Here is a 26,248-nt window from a genome sequence, read left to right on the forward strand (position 1 = left end):
TGAGATTACTAATGGGGCATGCATTAATTCATGGGAATTCTTGCCTATCCATTTATGCAACTGATATTTGTTCCTTTTGAATGAGGTGTGGGTTTCCTTCTGGACATATCCTTTGTCAGGACGTTTTGTCTAAGCAGATTTAACAAGCGATGGAAGATCTACATTAGCAGGTAAAGCCGCATTATGCATATTGGACAACAATCAAGTATGTAATGGTTTAGAATCTGGTCAAATGATTGAAAGTATGTTAATAAGATTTAGGACGTACAATGGGAAGTGAAGTGGTGAAGAGAATGATATTTATAACTTGTAACTCCTCAGGCTGTGGCTTTGAAAGAGAGAGACTTCATAGGCACAGATCAGTATGCTGGTAAGGTAGACTGCTGTTTCCTTTCGTTCTCTATATCTCTTTTTATTTTTTTAATTCAATATAAAAATTGTGTACGGAATAATATATGTATTTAACCCTATATCGAATAGGGAGTATTTTTAGATTAATAGTGTGTCTTCTGTGCAAAGGCTATGCATTGATGTCATGGTTATGGTTTGTCATATGTGTATAATTCATGTCGTGTAATATGTGTTTCTTTTTTGTTTGTAGGAATATTAATGCTTTTACAATTTGCTGAAATCTCAATCAAGCATCAAATTGTATAATTGTCCTGCAGAATGTGGTTTCTATTATTCTATCCAAGGAAGAATGTGGTTTCTATTATTCAATCCAAAGAAACGCACCAAAGAGAATAATATGCATATATCTTGTCACACTGGATTTTAGAAATGTTTATAAACATATATACACATAATATCTGATGAAACGTGATAGAAAATGACAATAATATATGTCTTTTTTAAATGTTTAAATTGATGTATTGACATGAAGTTTGTTACAGAGTCATATTTATGTTGTGCATTTTGGTATGTACATTATATTTTGTATTATATGTGGTTATATCCAATACATTTAATATTGGTATATATGTGTTTGTTGTCAAGAACATTTTTGTACAGTTTGCACTTTGAGAGATTTTATATTGTACCCAGAGGAATTTTTATTGTTTGTTTGTCCCTGTGACACTGCCCCTTTAGTTGTTAAGGGATCTCTCTCACTCTTGTTCATGGTAATGGTATGAAATCATCCTTGACTGCTAATAGACTAATAGAGCAGGTACACAATAGGTTTGGCAGGGTTGTAGGAGGAACACAATCTTACAGCTTTCCCCTCGTTCCACCAAACACAAAATAAGCCCCTAATTTTTTTCTCATTACAGCTATATTGCATATCAGAACACATAAATGAAGAGACGGCGAATAACAGAATTAGTTTTAATGAAGAGGACATGATCTCATTTAGTTCTCTGCCATCCTGGTTTTCATTATCCATAATTCTTCCTCAAGCAGATATAGTTTCTCAATTACCTTATAGTTTTCCATCACAGATATCTGTCTCCAGTTTGTAGTAGCATTTTAATCATGTCTTTACTTACATCTTGTTTGTACACTTCCTTGTTTCCCTTTTTATTATTATTCCTTGATTATCAATGGTTTATAGATGGAAAGCCATGGATGACCTCTTGCAAAGCCACCAACAACTTTGTAGTCAGTATTTATTATCTACGATCTAATAATCTGAACTACTTCTTTTCCATAAAATCACGTCTCTGAATATTCCTCTCTCTTTACAAGTTAAGGTTATAGCAATTCAGTTTTCTTGCTTTTCATTTTATTCATGCTTTTTGTTTTGTTGTTATGAAATGCATCTGAATTTCATCAAGCCTAAGGAAAGCACAAGTTACCTGATTTGCAGGAATTGTAAACTTTTGATAACAGTCGCAAGCATTTGTCCTCTTTCCAGTCATGAATGATCCTGGCTAAGATGTACAAATCAGCTTCAGGAATTGGATCCTCAAAGAAGTCCCCTAACAGGTAAATAATAGGTTATTATGCACTGTTTGAAGTACTTTTTGAAAACAACATTAGAATTCCAATTTGTCCTACTTTAGTAAAGAAGCATGCTGTTGTATAACTATAGAAAAGTGAATTCCTTCATTTCTAATGGCAGATATCAATCCACCACAACTAATATACCACTTTCACACAGACATCTCAGCACTGCAAAGTTGTGTTGTTATTTATTGAGACAGGAAACCGTTCTGAATTGCTATACACAGCAAAAACAGGTAAACTATGTATTTACTGGATACAATGAATTATGGATAATACATAAGAGAAAATAATGGGAAGTGAGTAAACCACATGATTTAATGAGATGAAAATAAACTGATGGAAAGCTACGAGATATTTACAATATATATATTATACTTATTTCGAAAATATATTCATAGTTAGAAAGTGTTTTGTTTACCAAGATGAAAGTAAATTAAATAAAACCTACTAGATAATAACAAAGAATACTTATTTCCAAATTATTCTAGAGTAGAGGCCAAGTGCAGAAGAGGGGAATTTAGCCATTTTAAGACTGGATTGATAAATGAGCGGGTGGTCAGATGACAGAACTTTCAAACTCAGTCAGTCAGTCAAAATAGGTTTATTCGATCAATTAAAATCATAAAAACATAAAAAGCTACACAGTATTCCAAAAAGATAAAATCTATAACATTCGACAAGCAATGAACAATAAAATTCAGGGTTAAATATTTCATGTTAATAGTGTACAGCATCACAGAAGAATCTACTACACAAATGAGTAAAACAATTTAAAAGCAACAGTCAATAGAGAAACAAGAATTTCACACATATTAGAACAACCACGTAAGGGGTTATTTTCTTTTGCTTCTTACTCTGACTGCTGCAACTAAAAAACTAGGAATATTAAAAATTTACCAAGGGCTATTCAGCATCTGCAGGTACACTAAGGCTGGTCGAACCTGCAAGAAGCCCTTATTTTTAAAAATTGGGAAGATAAAACGCTACCGTAACTGCAAGTCATGATCGCAAAACATTACAAAGTGCATAGTATCGTGCCTTGAAAAACTATCACAAGAACAGGGGCCCAAGTCCTCTGGCCAGCTCCAGCCCAAGGGCTCAGCCAACAGATAATGTAAAAGGTTAAACCTCAACCTGGTCAATAAAAAACGATGTCTAGGTTTAGTGACTACATCCAGGTAGGTCTCCATCATGATAGAAGTTTTTAAAATCTGATGGGCTCGTACTGTAGGTTTTGATAGTTCGGCAACCTCTCTTTCTGTGGATGCAAGGCGCAAAAATGCTGTCTTTCCCCAACCCACATCCTTGTTACATAGATTTTCTGGGTTATTAAAAACATCGGGGCGACCTAGCTCCCTTGTAATGTTTTTTACATAATTAAGCCATGGAATCCTGCCGGACCTGTCCAATGACATACAATCCCTAATGATCTTGCAGTTTAGCTCCAGTTCTGGGTTAAACCATATAGAGATCCACCTAATAAAAAATGACATTTTAATTACATCGGTTACATAGCCAACACCCAGTTCCTCATGTTTAATATACGACAATGTAGACTGAGGAACTAGTGAACCCCCAGATATCAGGGCCATAACAAGCAATAGCTATACACTTAGATTGATAAATGTTTAACATTGCCTTCATTGGTTTAGCACCTAGCCTTCGTACGAAGTCAAGTATTGAAACTGTGGAGCGAGCCATGGCTAATCTTTTTGCCCTTCTCTGTGCAACCCAAGAGCATCTCTTATCAAATAAGACGCCAAGATATGGAAATGAGGTGACCCTGCTTATTTCGTTCCCATCACAGCCAAACGTCTTGATTTTGCTGGTCTTTTCTCCCAGACTCATAGCATGTGCTTTGGAAAAGTTGACGTTTAGGTCCAGTGCACCCATAAAATCAGCAAACGATGATAACAGATGTTGAAGCCCCATGGCAGTACGTGCCAATAAGGCTGCATCATCTGTATAGAGCAGAGCTGGAATCAGTCGATCCCCCACACGGGGAATATCCTGAGCAGCACCACACAATACCAGGTATAGATTATTGATATAAAGGGGTAAATAGCAGAGGAGCCAGAATACAGCCCTGTCTGACTCCTCTTGTCACATCTATCTTCTGTGTCAGGTTGCCCATTTGACCGTATCTTACTGCAGCCGAAAGATCCCTATGCAAGTCTGACAAAATGTACACAATATTTTTGTCCATACCCATTTCTAATAACAGAGCCCACAGCTTGGATCTATTTACTCGGTCAAACGCCGAGAATAGATCCATAAACGCAATGTGGAGGGATCCTTTTTTGGCTACGGTGTACTTTCCTATTATAAGATACAAATTAGGACACTGATCAAGGGTGCTTCTGCCTTTCCGAAAACCGTATTGGATGTCGGACAATATACCACATTCATCAATCCATTCGGTTAATTTGTTTAGCACCACCTTTCCCATCACCTTAACCGTGGAATCAATCAGGGATATAGGCCTGTAACACCCTGGATCCCCTCGATTACCCTTTTTAAAAACCGGGACTATAGTTGATGTGGACCAGGATTTAGGCATTCCATATTGACATGCCTTGTTCAAAACGTTGGCCAGCAACTTTGCCCAAAGAAGAACATCTGTTTTAAAAAGAACAGCCGGAACCCCGTCAGGGCCAGGAGCTTTATTGCCCGTCATTTGGGTAATGGCCACAGCCACTTCTTGTACGGAAAAAAGCATTTATGATCGAACCACCTCTCTGCTTTCATAATACCACTTTTATTCGGTAAGGCGAGGGCACTAGCTACATGCTTGCATATCCTATAAAAAGCTGCGGCAATCACCACAACCCCATGTGAACTATCTTGGCAGATAGCTATCTCGTTCCCTATGGTGTTTAATAGTTGAGTAAAAAAAGGTCTGGCAAAACTTTGGCCCATGTCAGTCTACGGCCTTGATCCTTGGTCTTAAATATGGGAACCCTGGTTCTTGAATCCCCCCTGTAAGTTTTAAACAGTCCTTTAGACTGATACAAATAGGATTGTGGTCACTATAAGAGGAACACCTTGCCGTATAATCCAGGACCATGGGAATCATGGTAGTGTTAACAAATATAAAATCAATAGTGGAAAACAAGCCCCTGCCTTTGAAAGAAGGAACGCTCACTCCTGCTTCTGATGTATTTGGCAATGCCAGCCCAAAGTCCACTATCATGTCCTCTAAAAGTCCCCCTTGTGGAGAGTGTTCAAAATGAATATCTGAATTGCTCCCTGGCCCCAATTCATCCAAAACCTGACACTTCTTGTAGCACAAATGAATGTTAAAATCACCAAGTAAAATAATAAGAGACTGATTAATTTCCTTCTCCCTATATTGATCCAAGAAGCAATTAAGACTGCATAAATGTTCATTTACAGAGACCTTCTGAAATGAGTTATAAAAATTGAGAACCAATATTTTCTGGGCTTTTAGGGGACTAATCTCGACCACTAAACAGTTTTCTGTCCCTGTTTCCAATTTCCGTTGCTACCCTTCACTTTTACCGAAATCATCATTAATAGACCTCCCCTAGCGCGACCAGCAGCCGATGTTTGGGCCGCCTCTTTATAGGAGGTATACCCATCCAGCCAAAAGCTATTTTCAGAGTCCCATGTTTCCTGAAAGCCCGATATATCACATTCCTTCAACGGGGAAGTCCACCCAGGGTCATCTTTCTTTGCTTTAAGACCAGCTACATTCCAGCTTAAAATATTCAAGATATCTGCCCCCTTTACCATTGCCGTTATTGGAGTGCTCTGGGCGGTAATGGGCTGACTCTGGGACGTCTGTGCCAGTGAGTCATTATGAGTGATTAGTCAATCATTGGTGTCTAACTGACTCAGTGGGGCAAATCTATTGGCCAGATCTAATACAGCCCCCCGGGATCTCAATTCAGGAGCTGTACCTAATATCGGCAGAGTTATATGATCTTGATTTGGGGCTGAGTAAAAGTATATTTTTCTTTTAGCTGATGCGTACTTCTCTGCTCAATATGTGACCTTTCAGGATTTACTGCGGGATTCCTCCATCGCGATGTAAAGCGCTCAGTTATGTTACTCATGGGTGGGCGATTAAAAAACCCCAGGGGAAGTGCTTTAATATTGCCATTTCCCGGCGTGCCAAACTCTTTAAACAATGATTTTGCTACATTGATCTGATTAAAATTGACAACAATACAATCTCCCTCAAAAGACTTAACTCCCTGTCACACCCACCCCACCCGTCTCGCCATAATGATGTGTGATGCAGTATTAGCCCCTTCCTCAGAAAACCTTGAGCACCAATGCTTTACCTTACGAATTCGGTCATCTGGGGATTCATTCATGTTACATTTCAAATAAGGGACACCTACTAACACAGCAGATAAGGGAGTTGCCTCTGGGGGTAAGTGGAGTCTGCATTTATGTTCTTGTACATTTAGGGATTGATTGGGCTGCATATTACTAACAGTAACTAATGGCTGTATACACTTTGATTGTAGCCCAATAAAGTTACGAGGGACTTCAGAGAGGGGTTTGTCAATTTTAATAGCCAAATCATTGAGATCTAAGCTAGAGCTCCCAGCGTGCGCAATCTGACTTTGAGCCCCAGTGGTAGACTCTACTTCAAATGAGCTGAAACAACTTGGGCCATCCTCCTCTGCACAATGTCAACATGCATCCCCTCTATAAAGCACTTTATATTACTCAAATGCTCATCTATAGAGGTTAATTTGATTAACATCGGCTCCAAAGCATTTTTAAAAGAGTTCAGCAAGTCTACTTTAAATGTCCCCATAACAGTCTCAAAATATAATTCAGCAGTTTTATCCACAGTGATAGCGAGGTTGGCTTCAGACCGATCTTTACTCCCTAGTGGGCCACCGCTCCTTCCAGGCCCAAATTCTTCAGTGTTTATCCCCGGTATCAAACCTTTCAAACCTTTCCTATGTTTCCTTTTTGGTATAGTCCCTGTTCTGGCAGTGGGAGTGGTTCCTCTCTCCCTTTCATCATGAACTAGTCCGTGACCCTGTTCTTCTGGCTGGGTGGCGAAAGTCCCTGTGACTGGAGTTTTCACCCTCTCCAAGAAATCAAAGATACAGTTGACATCATAAGTGAGTCAGTAATAATACTGTGTGGTTCCTCATCTATTCCTGGTACTCCCCCTATGCCCAGCTGCTCCTCAACCACATGTATTTCCTCATTTATGGACCCCGCAGCTGTCATCAAATATGTTCCTGGGCATTTTCGATTTTACTTCCCCCCCCTCTGAATTGGGCGGTAGTTTTCGCTTACCCATGTTGGAGTTCAGGTGTTCGGGACCTGGCCCAGTCCAGTATCTGTCAGGCGCGGATGGGAGCAGACGGGTCCGCCCTTGACCCAGGCTTCGCCCGCGCGCATCCCGCGCTGCGGGAGCCCACAAGGATTTTTACAGTGCCTCCAGGTGCACAGGGATTGCGTTGGCGGCAGCGCTGGCCGGAAATGAGACTGGGACTGGAAGTCCTGGTCCTAGCCCCCGCTGCAGTAAACAAATTGAGCGTCCCACGCTGCGGGAGCCCACAAGGGTTTTTACAGCACCTCCAGGCGCACAGGGATCGCGTTGGCGGCAGCGCCGGCCGCAAATGAGTCTGGGACTGGAAGTCCTGGTCCTACCCCCCCCCCCTGCTGCAGTAAACAAATCGGGCGTCCCCAAACTCAAAAATATACAGTCCAAGTGTTTTTGAAGCTTGTAAGGGATAGTTGTTGGACTTGGCCCTCTCTCAAGGGTCACCATCAAACTTTTTTCCTTCACCCCTCTTATTTTGAGATTTTCATTTTTGTTGGCCTTGCGATGCTGAGCACGTTACCACTGCTAACCTGTGCTAAAGTGCTTGTGCTCAATCCTTAAATAATAGTGAAATTGGCATACAATTGGCATACAATTGATTGGCATATATAATTTACTTGTAAGTCCCTAATAAAGTGGTATACTATATACCCAAGGCATGTACATTAAATGCTACTAGTGGGCCTGCAGCAATTATTGTGCCACCCACTTAAGTAGCCCCTTAAAATGTGTCCAAATGCTGTCCTTCAAGCCAGAAAGCAGATTTAAACTGCCAATTTGACTTGGCAATATAACCCCTTATCCAAGTCTAAGACTCCTGGTTTATTGCATAAGTCACCCCTAATGTAGGTTCTAGTTAGCCCAACCGTAGGGTACAGTGTATTTAAAAAGATGGACATGTACTTTGTCTATCTAGCGACTCTAACGATGGGGAAGTGATCTTTGCATTTAGTAGCATATGTAATAAGATAAATGGCAGGCTTTCTGTGACTAGCAATCCCAAGCCGAAACCTCCTAAAAGATGGTTTGACCATAGTTGCTCGAAAGCACATTCTGCATTGCTTAATGCACTGAAAACCGTTCCAAAAGATCGTGACCTCATTAGCAACAGTAGAGCACTTTATAAAAAGGCCATTGCATTAAGGAAAAAACAGCTTAAAGATGAAGCTTGGACCCAACTCACTGACCAAGCCATTTTGAAAAATAGTGGAGAATTCTGGAGGATTGTCAACCAACCTTTATTCACAGGGGAGGATAACTCCCCCTTAGAAACTAATATTCCTGATGAGGGTTGGATTAAGCATTTTAGAGACATCTATTCAGCTCATAATATTGCTGTTACTAGGGAACAGGAAGATAACACTATTTCACTAGGGAACTATTTGCACTTTGAAGTCTGTGAAGTATTATCTGCAATAGAATGTACCTTAAAGAAAAAGGCACCAGGACCAGATGGCGTTCCTGCTGATGCCTTTAAATGCTTCCCTAACTTCTGGTCAAGATTGCTCTGCAGGGTCTTTAATGCCTTAAACCGTGATAATATTCCCAAGTCATGGAAAACATCAATAATTATTCCTGTTTTTAAAAAAGGAAACAGGCAGGATCCTGCATGTTACAGACCGATTTCGCTGATTGATTCTTCAGTTAAAATTCTTGGGAGAGTCATATTGGTGAAATTGAATGAATGGGCTACTGAGAATGACATCTTGAGCAATGTGCAATATGGGTTCAGATCTAAAAGAAGTACCCTGGATCAGTGTCTTAATCTTCACCTCTTGATCGAGAAATACACCAGGGCCATGGACGGGTCCATGTACCTTGGGTTCATGGACCTTTCCTCGGCGTTCGATATGGTCAATAGATCCAAGCTCTGGTTGAAGTTACTCGATATGGGTCTGGATAGATCCATAGTTAATTTACTAGCTGATTTACACACTGGCCTTACCGCTAAAGTTAGAGTCACAATGAACGGAAGGTGTACAGACGTCTTTGCGTCTGAAAAAGGAGTAAGACAGGGATGTATCCTGGCACCACTGTTATTTTCGCTTTACGTGAACTCGCTGGAGCCAGCCCTCAGGGGCGTTACTAACGACATCCCACGAGCAGGAGAGCAGGGGATACCAGTCCTCCTTTATGCGGATGACGCCGTTCTTCTTGCTCGTACTGGGGTGGGGCTTCAACGACTCCTGGATGCCTTTGAATCTTTTATGGCCTCACTTGACCTGAAAATAAACGCAAAAAAATCACAGGTTATGCTTATGGGTAGGGCCTCTAGGAGACCCTTCCATAAAATTTTCCTTTGTGGGCAGGAAAAGCTAGCACGTGTTTCCTCCTTTCCCTACCTGGGTCTCACCTTTGATGACAATGGTAGCTGGGGCCCTCAAGTTATAAATAGAGCATCAATGTTGGCTAGGACATCTGCTGCCCTCCAGGGGTTTTCTAAAAAACTGGGGGGTAGGCCATTTGCAGCTATCAGCAAAATATATAAAGCTAAATGCATTTCAGTTGCATCATATGGTGGCTCAGTGTGGGGTTATAGGGGTATGGAACCCATACAGACAATGGAAAATAAATTTTTTCGATCTGTTTTGGGCGTCCCCCAGTCAACCCCGACCTATACAGTTCATATGGAATTGGGGGAAGGCTACATTTCAGATCTCATTAGAACAGCTCCTTTAGTTGCTTGGATGAGGATGTGGCTGAACCCAGAAATTCCTCTTAATCATACTATACTGAGGGACTGTATGAAACTAGATAATGCACATAGGATTAGGTGGTTGATGTACATCAAGGAAAACTTTTTGAAGCTAGGGAGGCCTGAATTTTATACTGCTACTGATTCTCTAACGCTAAAAGACATAGTTTACATTAAAGCTGGAATGAAGGAGCTCCTAACCTTGGAGAGGGAAGAAATTGAGTTGAAGAAACCCTGTGTCAGGGCCAGTATATTGTTGGCTATACCCAATGGTCCTGACAATTATCTTAATGTGGTGACCCATCCTTACCACAGGTTTATCTTAACTCGTTTTCGATTTAATTTGATTCATTTTAGCTTGGGGTTTTATCCTGTTTGGAGCAGCCCTGAAAAGGCACCACCATGTTCTTGTGATCATTTTTCCGAGCAAAGTACCATGCACTTTATAATGTTTTGTAGCCACTATAATGAAGCTCGGAAAATGTTTCTTGTACCTATACTCAAGGAGGCAGGATTTATCTTGGTCAGACCTGCTCTTATTTACTTACAAATGCTACAAACTCCCAGGATCATGTTTTATGTGGCTAGTTTCCTGGTGAGAGCTATTAGAAGCAGGAATATTAGACTTAAAAATGTGCCTACTTGCCCTTGTAGTACAGATTAACATTTTAGCTAGTATGTTGACCTTTTGGGTCAGCATTCTTAGAAGCGAAGTATCATGGTCAGTAGTTGCCTGTTCTAACTATTTTTCATGGGACACCCTTAGCATATTTTTTAATATTTCTTAGTACTTTTGCACTTTTGCACTTTAGCACTATGCACTTTCTACCAGCTAGGCTGATCTTAAAATGTAATATTGTGTATGTTGGTCTCATTAATTCGTCGCTGGTTCTTTTTAAACTTGTCATTTTTAAACTGTTTCTTAAATGTTTTTAATGTATGTGTTGTTATTGTTTTATACATTTGTCATTGTCTTTGTATGATATTAAGTTATCGCAATAAAGTATTTGACTGACATGTACTTTTAGGTTTTACATGTCCTGGTAGTGAAGCACTCCTAAATCAATTTTCACTGCTGTAAGCCCTATCCTCCCATAGGATAACATTGGTTCCCTTTATTACATTTATTAAGTGGTAACTTCCAATTGGGAGCAGATGGGAATATCATGTTTAATATCTGAGAAATCGTCATTAAATCGTCATTATAATTGTGAAATTGCCACTTGTAGAAAGTTGCCCTTTTCCTGCTCTATTTGCTTTCTGCAGCCTGTTCCTAAGTAACATGACTGGGTGTACTTGGCATTTGACTGTATTGTTCATGTAGCAGATTGGAGACAGGACAGGGGAGATAGGAACCTTCAAGGACTTCAATGGGAATTCTCAAGAAATTGCTCTTACTTCAAAGTGGGCAACACGTATAAATAGTGGACCCCTAACACCCAACTCTTGAATTCATTCCTGCACCTGTGAATACAACAGAATAAGGACTACTGCACTGTTCTGCTGCCAGAAGGACTGCTACTCTGATGCCCTGTTACTCTGCTGCCCTGCTTGCTGAGAAGTAAGACTGGACCTGCACCCTTGTCCCAGGCTGAAGTGACTCCAAGGGTTAGGTGACTGACCTCCTGCTCTGAGCTACATGGCCATAGAAAGCTCCAGAGGCCTCCCTGCATCTGCCCAGTTGAACTGCTGCCTTGACCTGCTACTGGACCTGTCTGAGCAATGCTGGCCTCTGCTTGAGTGTGTTTCTGACCCCCCAAAAGGTGCCACTCTGGTCCTGGACCCTCTGTGTGGTCTCAGTTGACCTCCCCACTCAAAGAAAGGAGAACTTCTGAGCGTTTGGGTTGTTCACGACCTGGAACAGGCCTGTTTGTGGCAGTATGATAACATCCACAAACTCAGAGCTCCAGTGAACACTTTGTGCCACAGCAACCATCCATAATGCCCAGCAGCGTGAGTTCTGCACCTCGTGCTACAGCATCAACAGTGCGGGGAGGCAGCCAATGCAAAGCTCCAGCAACAACAGAGTGTGACTCCGACAGGATTGTTGCACCACAGCAGAAATGGTCCATGATGCCCAGACTGCTCTTCAAGCTACATTGACAGCCATCCGTGACACCCTCCATGCTCTATGTGGACCCTACCATCGCAAATACAACTGGCACCAGACTTTTGAAGGTAACTCTTTCAGCGCTACTAACCTGGTCCCTTATCTGGTCCCTGCTCCATCACGGTCGCCCTGAACTTGCAACTTTCTCCCGGTCTCACAGATATAGCAAGTGGCACTTTTGCTTTTAGGCACTTTACTTACCTCAAATCTGTAAAATTGTATAAGTCTGGTTCTACTGATCGGAGTTTTGTTGTTTTGGACTCAATAATGCATTAGATTTGACTGTATTTCTTCTCAATCTGTGTGGGATTTTTCTTGTGTTCTGTTTTCATGTTATTACTGTTTGAAATGCTGCATAAATACTTTATACATTGACTCTAAGGTAAGTCTGCCAGCTTTTGTGCTAAGCTACCAGAGGGTTAAGCACAGGTTAATTTTGGGTTTGGTTGTTTTTCACCCTGAGAAGAGTTTGTGATTGCTGCTCGAGTAGGGTGTTTGAGAGGAAAATCATGTGTACCATTAATAATACGAGAAACCAAACATGACACTTTTTGGGAGAAAAATGTGTTAACATGTGTCAAATACACTCTATAGAAAAGATGAGAAAAACAAAGAATTTTTCTTACTGCATCATAAAAAATTAAAAAAAGTAATTTAGATGATATAATGGGTGTAACATAGGTTGTGATTTACTAAAGAAAAATAAATATATTGTATTAATGTTTGTTGGGCAATGTGTAAATGATGAACTCTCACATTATAAAGTTTAGCTTCAATCATTTCCGAACATCTTTATATGAAAGAATAACTAATAAGATGTATCAAATAGTATGATTAATCCTGAATATGGTAGTATATTTACTAAAATCTACTTCTTGAAGTGTGTAACCGTGTGCAATGAAAATGACAAAAGCAAAGTAGGTGCTACACATTTCTATTTGATGATGCTTCCTTGCAACTTATAGAGAATGTACTTCACCTATTTAACAATCTTATTTGTCCGAAACAATGTTAAGATTGTGTGATTTGAAATATATTTGCATGTTGGTACATACAAAAGTTATAAGTACCCTATATTGACACATATTATTTGTCATTCTACTAAATGTTCCTAAGTGCATCAGAAGTTATACTAAAAATATGATGTTCCTTTAAGAATGTATGCTTATAACTCTATTTACCGCGTTACATTACCATAAATTAATTATGGGCCTGAATACATTCACAAGATTTTATGCTTTGCTAAGCTCACTGTCTGTGAGATATGTTGTCAGTATAACAAATTATGTGCAACAGTGTTTTTCCTTACTGAGTTAACTTTTATATAACAAAAGATTTTTCTACAATTATGTTACCATTCAAGGACATCTGCCTGGGAAACTGACCTCATGAACTTGCACCTATCCTCTAGCTAAAGTAGCATTATTCTAACGTTTCAAATACTGGATGGCTTAAGGACTGCATACTTGTCCCACCTATTCTTCTGCATTTCGTGTCTTCTTTATGTTGCCTAACACACACTCCATAAGTACTGATCAATGGACTGAGTAGTCTGACCAGATGAGGTGACTCTAGGAGGTGTCACCCTGGAAACGCTAAGAATATATTATAGTCTGACCTAAGGGATAACTGAGGCTAACTCTCTCTCTCTCTCTCTCTCTCTCTCTCTCTCTCTCTCTCTCTCTCTCTCTCTCTCAACGTTGTAATTCAGTTGTCCAATCTCTTGTCCATGTTGGATGACTGTTGGGGCCCTTTATATCCAACCCCTCTCGGCACACAGGAAGGTCCATCGGAGGACCAAGAAAGAGGCAATTTCATGTTTGAAAATTCCTGTCCATTTAGCATGTGGGACCAGTAAATGCTACAGGAAGGGTTTTACCACCCTCAATTGGTAACCCAATTTCCAACAGTAAATCTAACCCCTAGAAAGCACAACACTTTCTTTACTGTTGCTGAGGTTGGAGTGAGAATATTAAATTTGACCCCTCCAAAGTCCATCACTGTTCCTACTGTTGCATACATTGGAGTGAGGTTGTACGTTTGTCAAGTCAAGTCAAAGTATGCTTTATTCGAGGTTTCACTCATAAAAGCAGGTACATTCAACAATTTTAAAATACAGTTAGATTTACAGTTAGTTATATTAAGAACTAAAGCAATTATTGACTTGGATTACAATTCCAATTTTAGGAATTTAAAGCAGTGCAAAATAAGAAATTTGTTAAAACTAATACAAAAATTAAAATTTGCCTGGTTAAAACAAACAATTTTATAGGTAAAAACATAGGCATAATAATGCAGACAAGTTAGTTGGACAGAGAATAGTCAGATGACTAGCAGTCTCTGTCTGATCGACCATGCCCATCCGAGATACTTGGCAGTAGCTATTAATAACCATGTCAGATTGTTAGTGAGTATAATACGCAAGGCAACAGTGCTGCTGGTGGTTCCCAAGTTCTTACACATCGGTGTTAACCAAGTACGCCGTGGATCAGAGTAGGCTGTGCAAGAAAATAAAAAATGACCAATTGTTTCTTTGGCAGTATCACAAGCAGGGCAACTGTCGCATACTCCACCGTCCCACTTTGCTGTCAAAGCTCTAAGGGGAAGTGCACCTGCTCCTAATTGGAAAAGGAGCTTTCCATCGCCAGGCCCTGTTATGATATCCCAATAGGGTTCCAGGCAGGGATAAAGTTTAGCTTCTAAGAATATTCCAGCCATAGATCCTGTACTCGAGCTACCTCAGTCCCAAGAGGCTACCTTCTCCCAGTAAATTTCTTTTAAAACTCTTTTAGTCGGAAAAGGCAATCCTGCTGGATCTAACCAAAGTGAACTCATACCAAGCTCATTCAGAATTGCACGGAGTGATTTGAGCCACTCGATTTTGTGAAACACATCTGCCTTAATAATGTCTAGGAACCCCTCGGCGTAATGGGAAAGCTCAAGAGTCATCCAGAGCCTTCGCCAATACAGAATCGGTCAAAGCCTGACCAAGTCTGTAACCGCATTTCTACCCAGATCATACCTCAGGGGCAGCAAGGGAGTACTTTTAGGTACACCAGTTATTGCCCGGAAAAACTTATTTTCCGAGGATTGAAGTGCAGCCACCTTCTCAAACCCCCATAGCACAGCACCATAAAGTGCGGAGCCAATAGCCTTTGCTTCATATACCTGGAGAGCAGGCTTTACAGGTTTTGTCAGGGATTTTCTATGCTCTGAGCTAATAGCACCTGACAGTTGTCTGTGTCTCAGTGTGGCAAGATCTATATGCTGGCTCCACCTGTTCCTACTTGATATGTGAATCCCCAGATATGTGAAAGCATTCACCATCTCCAAAGGGCGGTCATTCATAATTATTTTGGATTTGAAGCTACGGTGGGGATTAAAAACCATAAGTTTTGCTTTGGCCACATTGACCTCTAGGCCATGTTCCCCACAAAATAGATCAAAGATGGACAAAGCACTCTGGAGACCGCTCGGAGTCTTAGATAAGATGAGCGTGTCGTCTGCGAACATTAAAATAGGCATTTTTATGCCAGATAGTTAGGGAGCATCCACCTTCGCAGACAACATACGGGCTACAACGCCATTAATAAATAGTGTAAAGAGGGTGGGTGCCATTGAGCAACCTTGCCGGACGCCCCGCTCGACCGGGAAATCCGCAGTCACCTTGCCATGTCCCCCCCCACTGAATCCAGGCAAAGTTTGTTTCGTGGAGTCTTATTATCAATGACAATAATTCTATAGGAACACCCATAATCTTGAGAACTGACCACAGCTTGGACCGTGGCACTAGGTCGAAGGCAGCCCGCAGGTCAACAAAGGCTGCGTATAGACTGCCCCCGCCCATTACCACGGTCCTCCATTGCAACAGGGTAAAGCGGTAAACCTTGTCCACCGTGCTTGTGGACCAACGGAATCCCGCTTGGAAAGGTGACAGAGCGTTGTTCTCCTCTGCCCAATCAAGCAGCCTGTTCACAATTACACGCCGCACTACCTTTTGGATGGTATCAATAAGGCTTATCGGCCTGTAATTGCCAGGCTGTGATCGGTCACCCTTCTTAAATACTGGTATTATTACCGCACCCTGCCAGGATGTCGGTACCTCTGCACCCTGGGCAATAGCGTTAATAAGAAGGTAGATGTACTTACACCAGCGTTCCTTATCGTTAATAAAAACATCCGCTGGTACTCCATCTAGTCCGGGAGCACGCCCACTGGACACAGTGCTCAAGGCCGCCATAATCTCTTTTGGGCTAAAGGATTTATCTTTAAAGTGGAATGAACTTATACCCACCAATGTAGGGACCTGTTTAGGATCAGCATACTGTGCCTTAAAGTAATTTACCCACTCCTCTTCCGGACCATTGTTACCTGGGGGCTCGGGTTGCCCCTCACTACCCCACTTAACAATGCTCCAGAATAACCTGGAATCGTTCCTATCGCAGGCTACTTTTAACTCAGACCAATGATGCTCGTCCCAGGCTTTCTTTGCCTTTGCTATACTAGCCTTATAGTCCTTTCTAGCAAATCGAATTGCAATGGACTGTCTCCCTTTTATCGCAGCACCTAGGGCTAGTCGTGCATCCCTGCAGTGGGCATTACACCATTTTGCATGTTTAGGGGCTCTCGCTCTAGTGATTTTCATGGGCTTCAGAAAGTGATTTTTGATTGTACAGAAGAGAGTATCGTGGATTTCGTCCACAGTACTCGACCCAGAACTAGAGGAATTAATTAGTTCTAGAGCTAATATTGCTTTATCTGCCTCACAGTTAATATTGGCAATAGCCTGCTGGTTGGTCGCTACATTTACCCACCTAAGCCTACGCATGTCATTTGTAGGGACAATTAAGGGAGGAATAAGGACATTAGAGTCTATGGGCCCATTGGTGGGGGTCCTCCATTTATGCTCTGTACTCAGAGGGTTGTGGTCACTCTCACTCCTCCACACAACCTCCATGTCACAGACCAGCCACCATAATTTCAGGCTACATAAGACATAGTCAATTCGGCTTTTATGGCGCCCATTGTCAAATGTACTAGACCCATTTTTGTCACTTAAAGTCCTCCCGTTTAACGCTCTTAATCCTTTTTCATAGCATAAGGCATTCATACTAATGACATCCTCGGTCCAGCGTACAACTGATTTCAGCTCTAATTTGGGGACTCCCCATTGCATATCCTCTTCATCCCCGAGTAAATCGTCATCTATGGCTAAGGGTTCAAATGTTCGGTTAAAATCACCTGCAATGACAATGTTATTATCTTGTGAATGAGTATCAAGGAGGGAACCCAAGGCCGCTAAAACCTCTGACCTCCCACCCTTTTTGCTCCTTACATAAACATTGTAGATGTCAAGCGACCCCAGAGTGTCAGAGCTCATTCTGATTAGTTGTATGTCTCTGTGGGAGGTGTCTATTGCCTTAACAGCTAGTTTTAAAGTCTGACGGACCCAAATGGTTAAACCTCCCATAGGTCTCCCCTTTGGGCCCTTTAGTGCTGGCACAGAGTAATTCAGGTATCCCTGTGCAAAGGAATGGTTCGCATAACCATGTCTCCTGAAATATACATAAATCATAAGAATTAACAAAGAAAAGCCAGTCGCCAGAGTCCAATTTAGAACCCAACCCAGCAATGTTCCATGAGAGTAATTTTCCCACATTGTCCACAATGCCAACCGGGGGCTTCAATAGAGGATTTACATAGTTCATCAAAGACGAATCTTGTTCCGTTTCCTTTAGCAGATCTTGATGTTGATTAGAAGCAGTGTCAACCCTACTCCCAGGATCTAGCTCAAGGTTAGGGCTTACTAAGGAGGTAACATCACACACTTTAGGACTAGGTGAGCTATTTCTTACCGGTCTGTGCATATCCTCCCTATCATTGGTTACCATCCAATTCTCACTACCTTCTGTCTGTAAAACCAATGATTGTCAGTCAATTTTATCTAGCCCAGAGTTAAACCTACTGCCAAGTCTTACAGGAAGTGCAGGGGTGGACACCAAGATGTGGGGGCATGTTTTCCTTAGTTGAATCTGAGAAGGGGATGGGGCACTGCATCTAAACTTCAGTGCGAAAAGGTTTTCTGCAAGGAATGGGGATTTCAGAGTTAGCTCTATAGAGTCACCTACAAGATTTGGGGAGCTCAATCTCTTCGCCTCTACAATATCCTCCCTAATCACTGAACGGCATCCTCTAACATAGCGCAGCCAATGAATGGCTTTGTTGGTCAGAGAATCCGGGGGCTCGCTATTGCCAGGCTTACTCTTCGTTAGTTTCGGAACATTGGTCATATATATTTTATTCTTAGAGGAGTGTACTTTATTATAAAGGCTACTTGGTTTGAAACCCAAGTTTTTTGGCCCTAAGGTTGGTGGACCCTCAGGGATTTTAGCCGAGTATAAGTGAGGACCAACTGGCCCAATAATAGTTTGTCTTGTTGTTTGGCCACACCCCTCTCCTCTAAGGCCTAGGGGAGGCTGGCCTGTATTCCTTATTTTCGGGGCTAAGCACCCGGTGTTTAATCCAGCTATATTCCCCTGTCTCTGGGTACTAGATTGATTCAGGGTTTTAACTAGGGGTACTTTACTAACGACGTCAGTACGTGTTTGAGATAGATTACATACTGGCCGGGCCACTTTACTTATTGGTTTTGGTACACCTTCGCGTTTTTCAGTGATCATAGAGGTTAAATTTACGATCAATTACCTCAAGGCCCCTATTTCATCCCTTAGTAAGATAACTAGATTGGACAGAGTACCAACGTCCATAGGCAGCAGCTTATCCCTGCTACTATTTTTGCAAAAGTGAGAAGGAGACTCTTCATGGACCTCAGCCAAAACTGCAAACCTGTTTCCCAGAAGTACCTGCGGGGCTGAGGCCAACGACTCAATCTCACTCTCGGAATCAGGGGGAATAGACCTGCCTGCTGTGCTATCAGATTCACTTGGTACAATTAAACAATCCTCAGTAGGATTTGCCATACTTTCCTTATATTTACGTATCCGTTTTGCCTTGAACATAGCTGGTATTTTAGGATGATCATTTGGAGCATTGGATGAATTCAAAGTGTCCCCACCTTTATCAGTCGCAAAGGTCTCTATCTGATCAACAACGAGAATTTCTCTACATTCATTCACAAGGGAGTCAATACGATCCATAACGTCACTATCTACTGCTTGGCATGTCTTTTTAGATACTCTCTTCGCCTTGCGAAGCTTTGATGTATTGCCTGCTCCGTTCCCCCCCTCCATCGCTTTTCGTCTCCCCATGTAGCTAAGGTATACAGGAATTTCGTCTTATCAAGAGTATATTACCCCTAAGGCAGAGCAGTCACAGTTTAGATAATAAGTTCCTCTTACGGTTTTTTCAGGTATCGGTGATCCTTTTTTTGGGGGAGATGTTAGAGATGTGGCCCGTCCCGTCCCAGGCCGACCCCGGACGGCCACAGACGGCCCGCCCTCTGCCCGGGCTCAGCCCGGCGTCGCCCGCGCGTCCCGCGATGCAGGAGGAGCGGTTCGTTGTTAAGCGCCTCCGGGCGCAGGAAACTGATGCGGACGCTGCAGCCGGCGTCCACGTGATGCAGCTGGGCACGCTGGGGATTGTAGGCAGCAGACCGGGTGTTCAGCAGAGCGCTCTCCCCTCTCAGCGGCCGCGGGATTGACAAGCGGCGGCGGGGGAGAGTGAAGCAGGGAGCCGCGGTGATCAAGGCACCTCAGGTGAGTGCTGGCGTTAGAGTTACTCCCAAAGAGTTCTCGCCTCCGCTCCCCAGCAGGAGCGGCTCGTTGTTAAGCGCCTGCGGGCGCGGGAAACTGACGCGGACGCTGCAGCCGGCATCCACGTGATGCAGCAGGGCACGCTGGGGATTGTAGGCAGCAGACCCGGTGTTCAGCAGAGCGCTCTCCCCTCTCAGCGGCCGCGGGATTGACAAGCGGCGGCGGGGGAGAGTGAAGCAAGGAGCCGCGGTGATCAAGGCACCTCTGGTGAGTGCTGGCGTTAGAGTTACTCCCAAAGAGTTCTCGCCCCTGCTCCCAAGCAGGAGCGGCTCGTTGTTAAGCGCCTCCGGGCGCGGGAAACTGACGCGGACGCTGCAACCGGCGTCCACGTGATGCAGCAGGGCACGCTGGGGATTGTAGGCAGCAGACCCGGTGTTCAGCAGAGCGCTCTTCCCTCTCAGCGGCCGCGGGATTGACAAGCTGCGGCGGGGAGAGTGAAGCAGGGAGCTGCGGTGATCAAGGCACCTCCGGTGAGTGCTGGCGTTAGAGTTACTCCCAAAGAGTTCTCGCCCCCGCTCCCCAGCAGGAGCGGCTCGTTGTTAAGCGCTTCCGGGCGCGGGAAACTGACGCGGACGCTGCAGCCGGCGTCCACGTGATGCAGCAGGGCACGCTGGGGATTGAAGGCAGCAGATCCGGTGTCATCAGAGTGCTCTCCCCTCTCAGCGGCCGTGGGATTGACAAGCGGCGGCGGGGGAGAGTGAAGCAGGGAGCCGTGGTGATCAAGGCACCTCCGGTGAGTGCTGGCGTTAGAGTTACTCCCAAAGAGTTCTCGCCCCCGCTCCCCAGCAGGAGCGGCTCGTTGTTAAGTGCCTCCAGGCGCGGTAAACTGACGCGGACGCTGCAGCCGGCGTCCACGTGATGCAGCAGGGCACGCTGGGGATTGTAAGCAGCAGACCAGATGTTCAGCAGAGCGCTCTCCCCTCTCAGCGGCCGCGGGATTGACAAGCGGCGGCGGGGGAGAGTGAAGCAGGGAGCCGTGGTGATCAAGGCACCTCCGGTGAGTGCTGGCGTTAGAGTTACTCCCAAAGAGTTCTCGCCCCCGCTCCCCAGCAGGAGCGGCTCGTTGTTAAGCACCTCCTGAGACTGGAAACTGACGCGGACGCTGCAGCCGGCGTCCACGTGATGCAGCAGGGCACGCTGGGGATTGTAGGCAGCAGACCCGGTGTTCAGCAGAGCGCTCTCCCCTCTCAGCGGCCACGGGATTGACAAGCGGCGGCAGGGGAGAGTGAAGCAGGGAGCCGCGGTGATCAAGGCACCTCCGGTGAGTGCTGGCGTTAGAGTTACTCCCAAAGAGTTCTCGCCCCCGCTCCCCAGCAGGAGCGGCTCGTTGTTAAGCGCCTCCGGGCGCGGGAAACTGACGCGGACGCTGCAGCCGGCGTCCACGTGATGCAGCAGGGCACGCTGGGGATTGTAGGCACCAGACCCGGTGTTCAGCAGAGCGCTCTCAGCGGCTGCGAGATTGACAAGCGGCGGCGGGGGAGAGTGAAGCAGGGAGCCGCGGTGATCAAGGCACCTCCGGTGAGTGCTGGCGTTAGAGTTACTCCCAAAGAGTTCTCGTACGTTTGACCCTATCATAATCCAAAACTTTCTTGTTGTTTGCGATTAAGAGGCAACTGTAAATCTGCCAACTCCAAAGTCCAACACTTTCCCTACTATTGTTTATGTTGGGTTGGGAATAGTAAAACTAGCCCCCTTCCAAGGTCCAAAACATTTCTTTCTGTTATTTACATTAGGAGTGGGAATAGTAACATTGAACCCTACAAGTGTAATATTTTAATTGTTTTTATGATTTATTTGTGAGATTTAATTTTAAAAGTTATTTTAAATTGTTTTTACTGATGTATTTCTATTTTGTGAATAATATTTCTAATACTTTTTTTGTTCGTTTTAATAATGTTATTGTATATGTATTTTCAATATTTGGTACATCGAATATCTACATCACAATGCATTAACAGTCCACAACTCAGCTTCCTCCCCTATTACTTGCCAGCTTTAAGCTTGCTTTGACCACGTACAGTGCTCTGCAGCCTTTTGGCTAGATTTATGCTATAGAAATACCATACGCATACATAGAATCATTGTGTTTTTAATTATTGTTGAATATTAGTAGTATTTTTTATTTTATTTTTAATGTTTAGTATATAATTGTATTTATTATATGTTATGTTTATTCTTTTTTTAATTTATAGTATATTTTTCTATTTTATGTTTGCCAGTAACAATTTTTTGTTATATTTTTTTAATTTAATCCGTTTTCTAAATATATATGTTTTGAAGTTAATAAATTGTGTGATTTCAGTATTTCAATGTATTTGTCTATTTTGTGATTATATTTTAGTCTTCTATATTTTTGTATTCAAAATGTAGTCATTTACATACAAAGAATATTAAGACAATATTATTGTCCTCAGTTTTTTTGGCAACATTTTTGCATTTCAATATTTTTGCCTCTGATATTTCGACACACAACCAACAATACAGAGAGCTGTAATTTCTTAATGTCACCTCCCAACCCTTTTAATTTAAAAGGCACACACTCTGACATCTCAGCTAACCATTTCTAGGCAACCAGTTCGGCTAAAGGGTTAAATCCTATGTTAAATCAGTGCCACCTAATAGGTCTTTAGGTTTTTGCTTTTAAAACAAATTTAAGGCTTCTTGTGCCAGGAAGGCTCTATAGGCAGGGAGAATGAAAGTATCACTTTATACAAATGAATCCATTTTGAATGCATATTTTTTCACTTTTCCTTTTTTTTTACTCCTCCCTTTCAAACAATAGCTATGCACACTGGGATTTTTTTTTATATTGGGCAAAACCCATTAAAGTCAAAGATGACTCTTCGCTTTTCCTTAAACTTCATATTGATAGCTTGGCAACACATTGTTTATTAAAACTGCATTTGCAGAGTAGGCATAACAGTGATATAGGAATTGACATAGGAATCGCTGCCCAGTGTTGTGTGCTCTGTAAATGAAAAGATGGAAATGCTATACCTTGTGACCTGCTATTTTGTTTACTACTCCATTTGAAAGAGATTCTTCCTACTGAAGTGAATCCACAAAAAATGATCCCAAAGCTCTCACTCTACTTGGTATTTACTGATTTCTCCTCACAGCAGTGTTCAATTTAACTTAATTTATTTACAATTTCTACTTAGAGAAGGCAGTTTCGATTGAGATATAGTTTGCAACAAGCCTTTAAAACCATTGTTTAATATATAATAATGCCATGTTAGTAAAGCTGTGCTACATACTTGCACACACTACACAATACCTTTGGTATTTTCATTACTTATATATCGTAATACCAAACTACAACATTTTGAAAACATCTTAACATTTATTTATAGGACAGTATTTGTTTACGCCCTGTCCTCTCAACTTTGACTTCTAGCTGTTCTTGCTGTTTTTATTGCTAAATATTTTAATGTGCTCTAATGAAAATGTTGGTAAGTCTACCTAATGCACTTTAGTAGTTCCATAAATATAAACATGTTTATTCAATATGGTGCGAACTTCATTATTGAATTAATTAGGGATTATTAGACTAGCTTAATAATTGGCTTGAATCGAAGCATATATACTTTATCACAAATTAAATCGAGGCTGCACCTGGCACTGCAATATTGATTATTTGCTAATTTGTGTCATATTGGTCATGTGGAATTGGAAACTATTAACATTTGTGGTGTCCGTCCTGTTTTGGTCATTTGCCTGTCGCCATTTTTGGTGCTGTTGAAAAAAATCCTTTAATTAGGTTCGGTGGTGACAAAAATACGTTTCTTTTATAACCCTCATTAGCATGTACACAAAACCTTCCTACCTTCATGGAACTGGATTCGATGTTCTTCTGGGGATAGGAAGTGTCTCTTTGCAGTTAGCACAACGTTAGGCAAGTCATAGATTGTGACAGTAGAATTTGGATTTGCCAGAATACACTGCTTGGCTAGTGCTCCTGAACAGCCTTGAAAAGGAAAAAAAATGAAAGAGAACATTTAACATTTGATTTATATAAACATTAAAGAATGTCCTGTGTTCTGAAAAGAAAAGCTGCATGCTCAATTACCTAAATTACAAATAACTGCCTAACCCTGACTTCGGACGTGCAGGAAAATCCGGAACGAATCTATGCAACAATGGAAGAAGTCCAAGCAATGCCCAAAATTAGAATAAAGCCTGGTATCCCCCCCATACAAAAAATAAGACCTGGCCTCCAACTACCCACCCCATTGCCGTCATTGCCTTCCCTCCCCAACTAAAGGCGTGTTTTCTGTTCTCCTTGGGGGAGCGAGCCAGTACAAAGCAGGCAGGCTTCTGAAACACGTTTGTGTGGTTTGTAAATACCTGTCATAGCGAGTCTGCAGAGGCCTATGGCTAACACAAATCTGGTGGTTGGCAGATGCAGAGTATCCCTGCATTCTCTCACTTTGGTTCTGCGGAGACATGAGCCAGGTAAGAGAACATGAGTGAGACAAGTACCACTCCCTGACTTCATTCAGGAAAGGCAGATGTCATTTAGTCTACAAAACACTGGATGTATGGTCACATGCACTTTCCAAATATGTAACAAACTGCCTTTGTTTCGTGTGCGGACTAGCCTAGCTAAGGATTGCTCCTGTCTCCGGTTAGAGACAGAGCAGGTTACAAGTGCAAGCTAGGCTTTGTGTTTGGGAAGACCACTACTGTCCTGTACTGAGTAAAGGTCTTCATTGTCCTACAGTCTATCAATGGTGTCCCAAGGAGGTCACAGGCCTCCACAAAAGCAAGGGAAATTGCCATCTCTCCTTGTTTGGTAGTAAAAGATCAATTCCTGCACCATTGATAGCCATGCCCCTACAGTCCAGTCAACCTTTACAACAGTGACAGTGCAGTCTGAAGGTTCCAATGTGTAGTAGCCTACAGAAGCATTCATAATCCCCAAATGTTACCCTATCCCAGGGTCAGGTTGTGTGTGCCTCCACATGCTTGCCTGCCTCCACATGCTTGCCTTAGGGTCATGGAAGGGTATTTGTGTGCTGCCTTGCCAATGACTGGGGTGAGGAATTTTAAACATTTTCAGTGGGGCAAACAGCTGCCTCCTCAGTGGTTTGTGAAATGCCCCTGCAATGCCTAAAGATGTGGGAATAGTTATGCCCCCAATTTACACTAGGGTCGCAATCTTGCCCAATCCTAATAGGACATGTATTTCCCCCTTGCCCTTCCCAAGGGCAAAAGGGAATTAATGAGCTCAACATTCTCCTGCCTTGTAAAAGGGTGGTGATATTTGTTGCACCACAGACCTCGTCATGGTTTGGAAGAGGGGTTATTGCCTCACTGGCTTATACAAGAGTGGGAAGGGTCAGCCGCTCTTCCCCTTGCCCAAAGGCAAAGTTTAAGTTTGCTGTGCCTCTTCCATCCCCCTGTTTTAACAAAGGGCCTAATGGCCTACCAATAACTTCCTTAACCCTAGGGCAAAGTAGAGGTATAACAATCCCCAGCTCTTGGGCAAAGTAGGTGGAAAAAATTACCCCAACAGCTTGGGCCAGGTGGGGGCCACCAAATAACCCACCTGGGGCCATTATACATTGACCGTCATCAATGCCACAGGAGTAGATTTGAAAAAAATACAATTCCATGGCGAAAAAACGTTAGTAAAGGCTTAGCTAAGGGTTACGGGAGGCTGATATTGATAATTAGTCAGGCTGCATCCCGCGCCATCATTTTCTTGCCCTCAATGCTAGCTCAGATTGAACCCAGGCAGAAGCCAATCAGCTTGATTCTGCTCAAATAAGTGCATTCAAGCCTGAACTCATAAGCCAAGACCTCTCTGAACCAGAGCATAAGCAACCAAAGATCAGTTTTCGCTACCCAGGTAATTTTCAGTAGCTGATATTGATTCAAGCATTCCACACATCACTTTTTTTTTATCTCAGTGCTAGGATGATAGGAAGAGGTGGGCAGGCCAACATAACAGGGAGAGCAGAGCCAAGGAACTGGCTTGGATATTAAAGCCCGTGCATAAGCCAAGCCCCGAAAATACGTGTGTTGTAGACCATACAACAAACTACGTAAAATATGATAAAGTTTCTTTAAAGCTCAAAAAAAGTGTATTTCTTTAACATGTGGGAGCTTTAGCATTATTAGGTCACATTATAGCACATGCACTGAGAAGTACTTATTAAAAGAGAAGTGTGGCTCACTGGTTAGAGGAGGCAGACCTGGAAGCAGAGGTCAGCCCGGGACCAGGGTTCAATTCCCAACTCGGTGGGGTCTTGAGTCCTAAATTGTCCATGGACTCGACAATTCTCGCTCCGGTGCCTACTCGATTAACGGGTTCACACTCTGCGACTCTGGGCCTTAGCTTGCTTAATCTCCACAACGGCCCCTCGCAGCGGGATGCCTGGCTTTCACCTTGCGGA

General features: G+C 42.8%; 1 protein-coding gene across 1 annotated transcript in view; it reads right to left on the reverse strand.

Annotated features, from left to right (window-relative positions):
* ASMT (acetylserotonin O-methyltransferase) overlaps window positions 1-26,248 on the reverse strand; it is a 298,115-nt gene that overhangs the window by 151,182 nt on the left and 120,685 nt on the right. The window contains exons 5-6 of the mRNA XM_078656057.1: window positions 23,674-23,814; window positions 1,797-1,919 (exon numbers count right to left, since the gene is read on the reverse strand). Coding sequence (XP_078512183.1) covers window positions 1,797-1,919; window positions 23,674-23,814 — 264 coding nt within the window. The remainder of the gene's footprint in view (window positions 1-1,796; window positions 1,920-23,673; window positions 23,815-26,248) is intronic.

The sequence above is a fragment of the Lissotriton helveticus genome, chromosome 8 (assembly GCF_964261635.1).
Source record: "Lissotriton helveticus chromosome 8, aLisHel1.1, whole genome shotgun sequence".
Taxonomy (NCBI): Eukaryota; Metazoa; Chordata; class Amphibia; order Caudata; family Salamandridae; genus Lissotriton; species Lissotriton helveticus.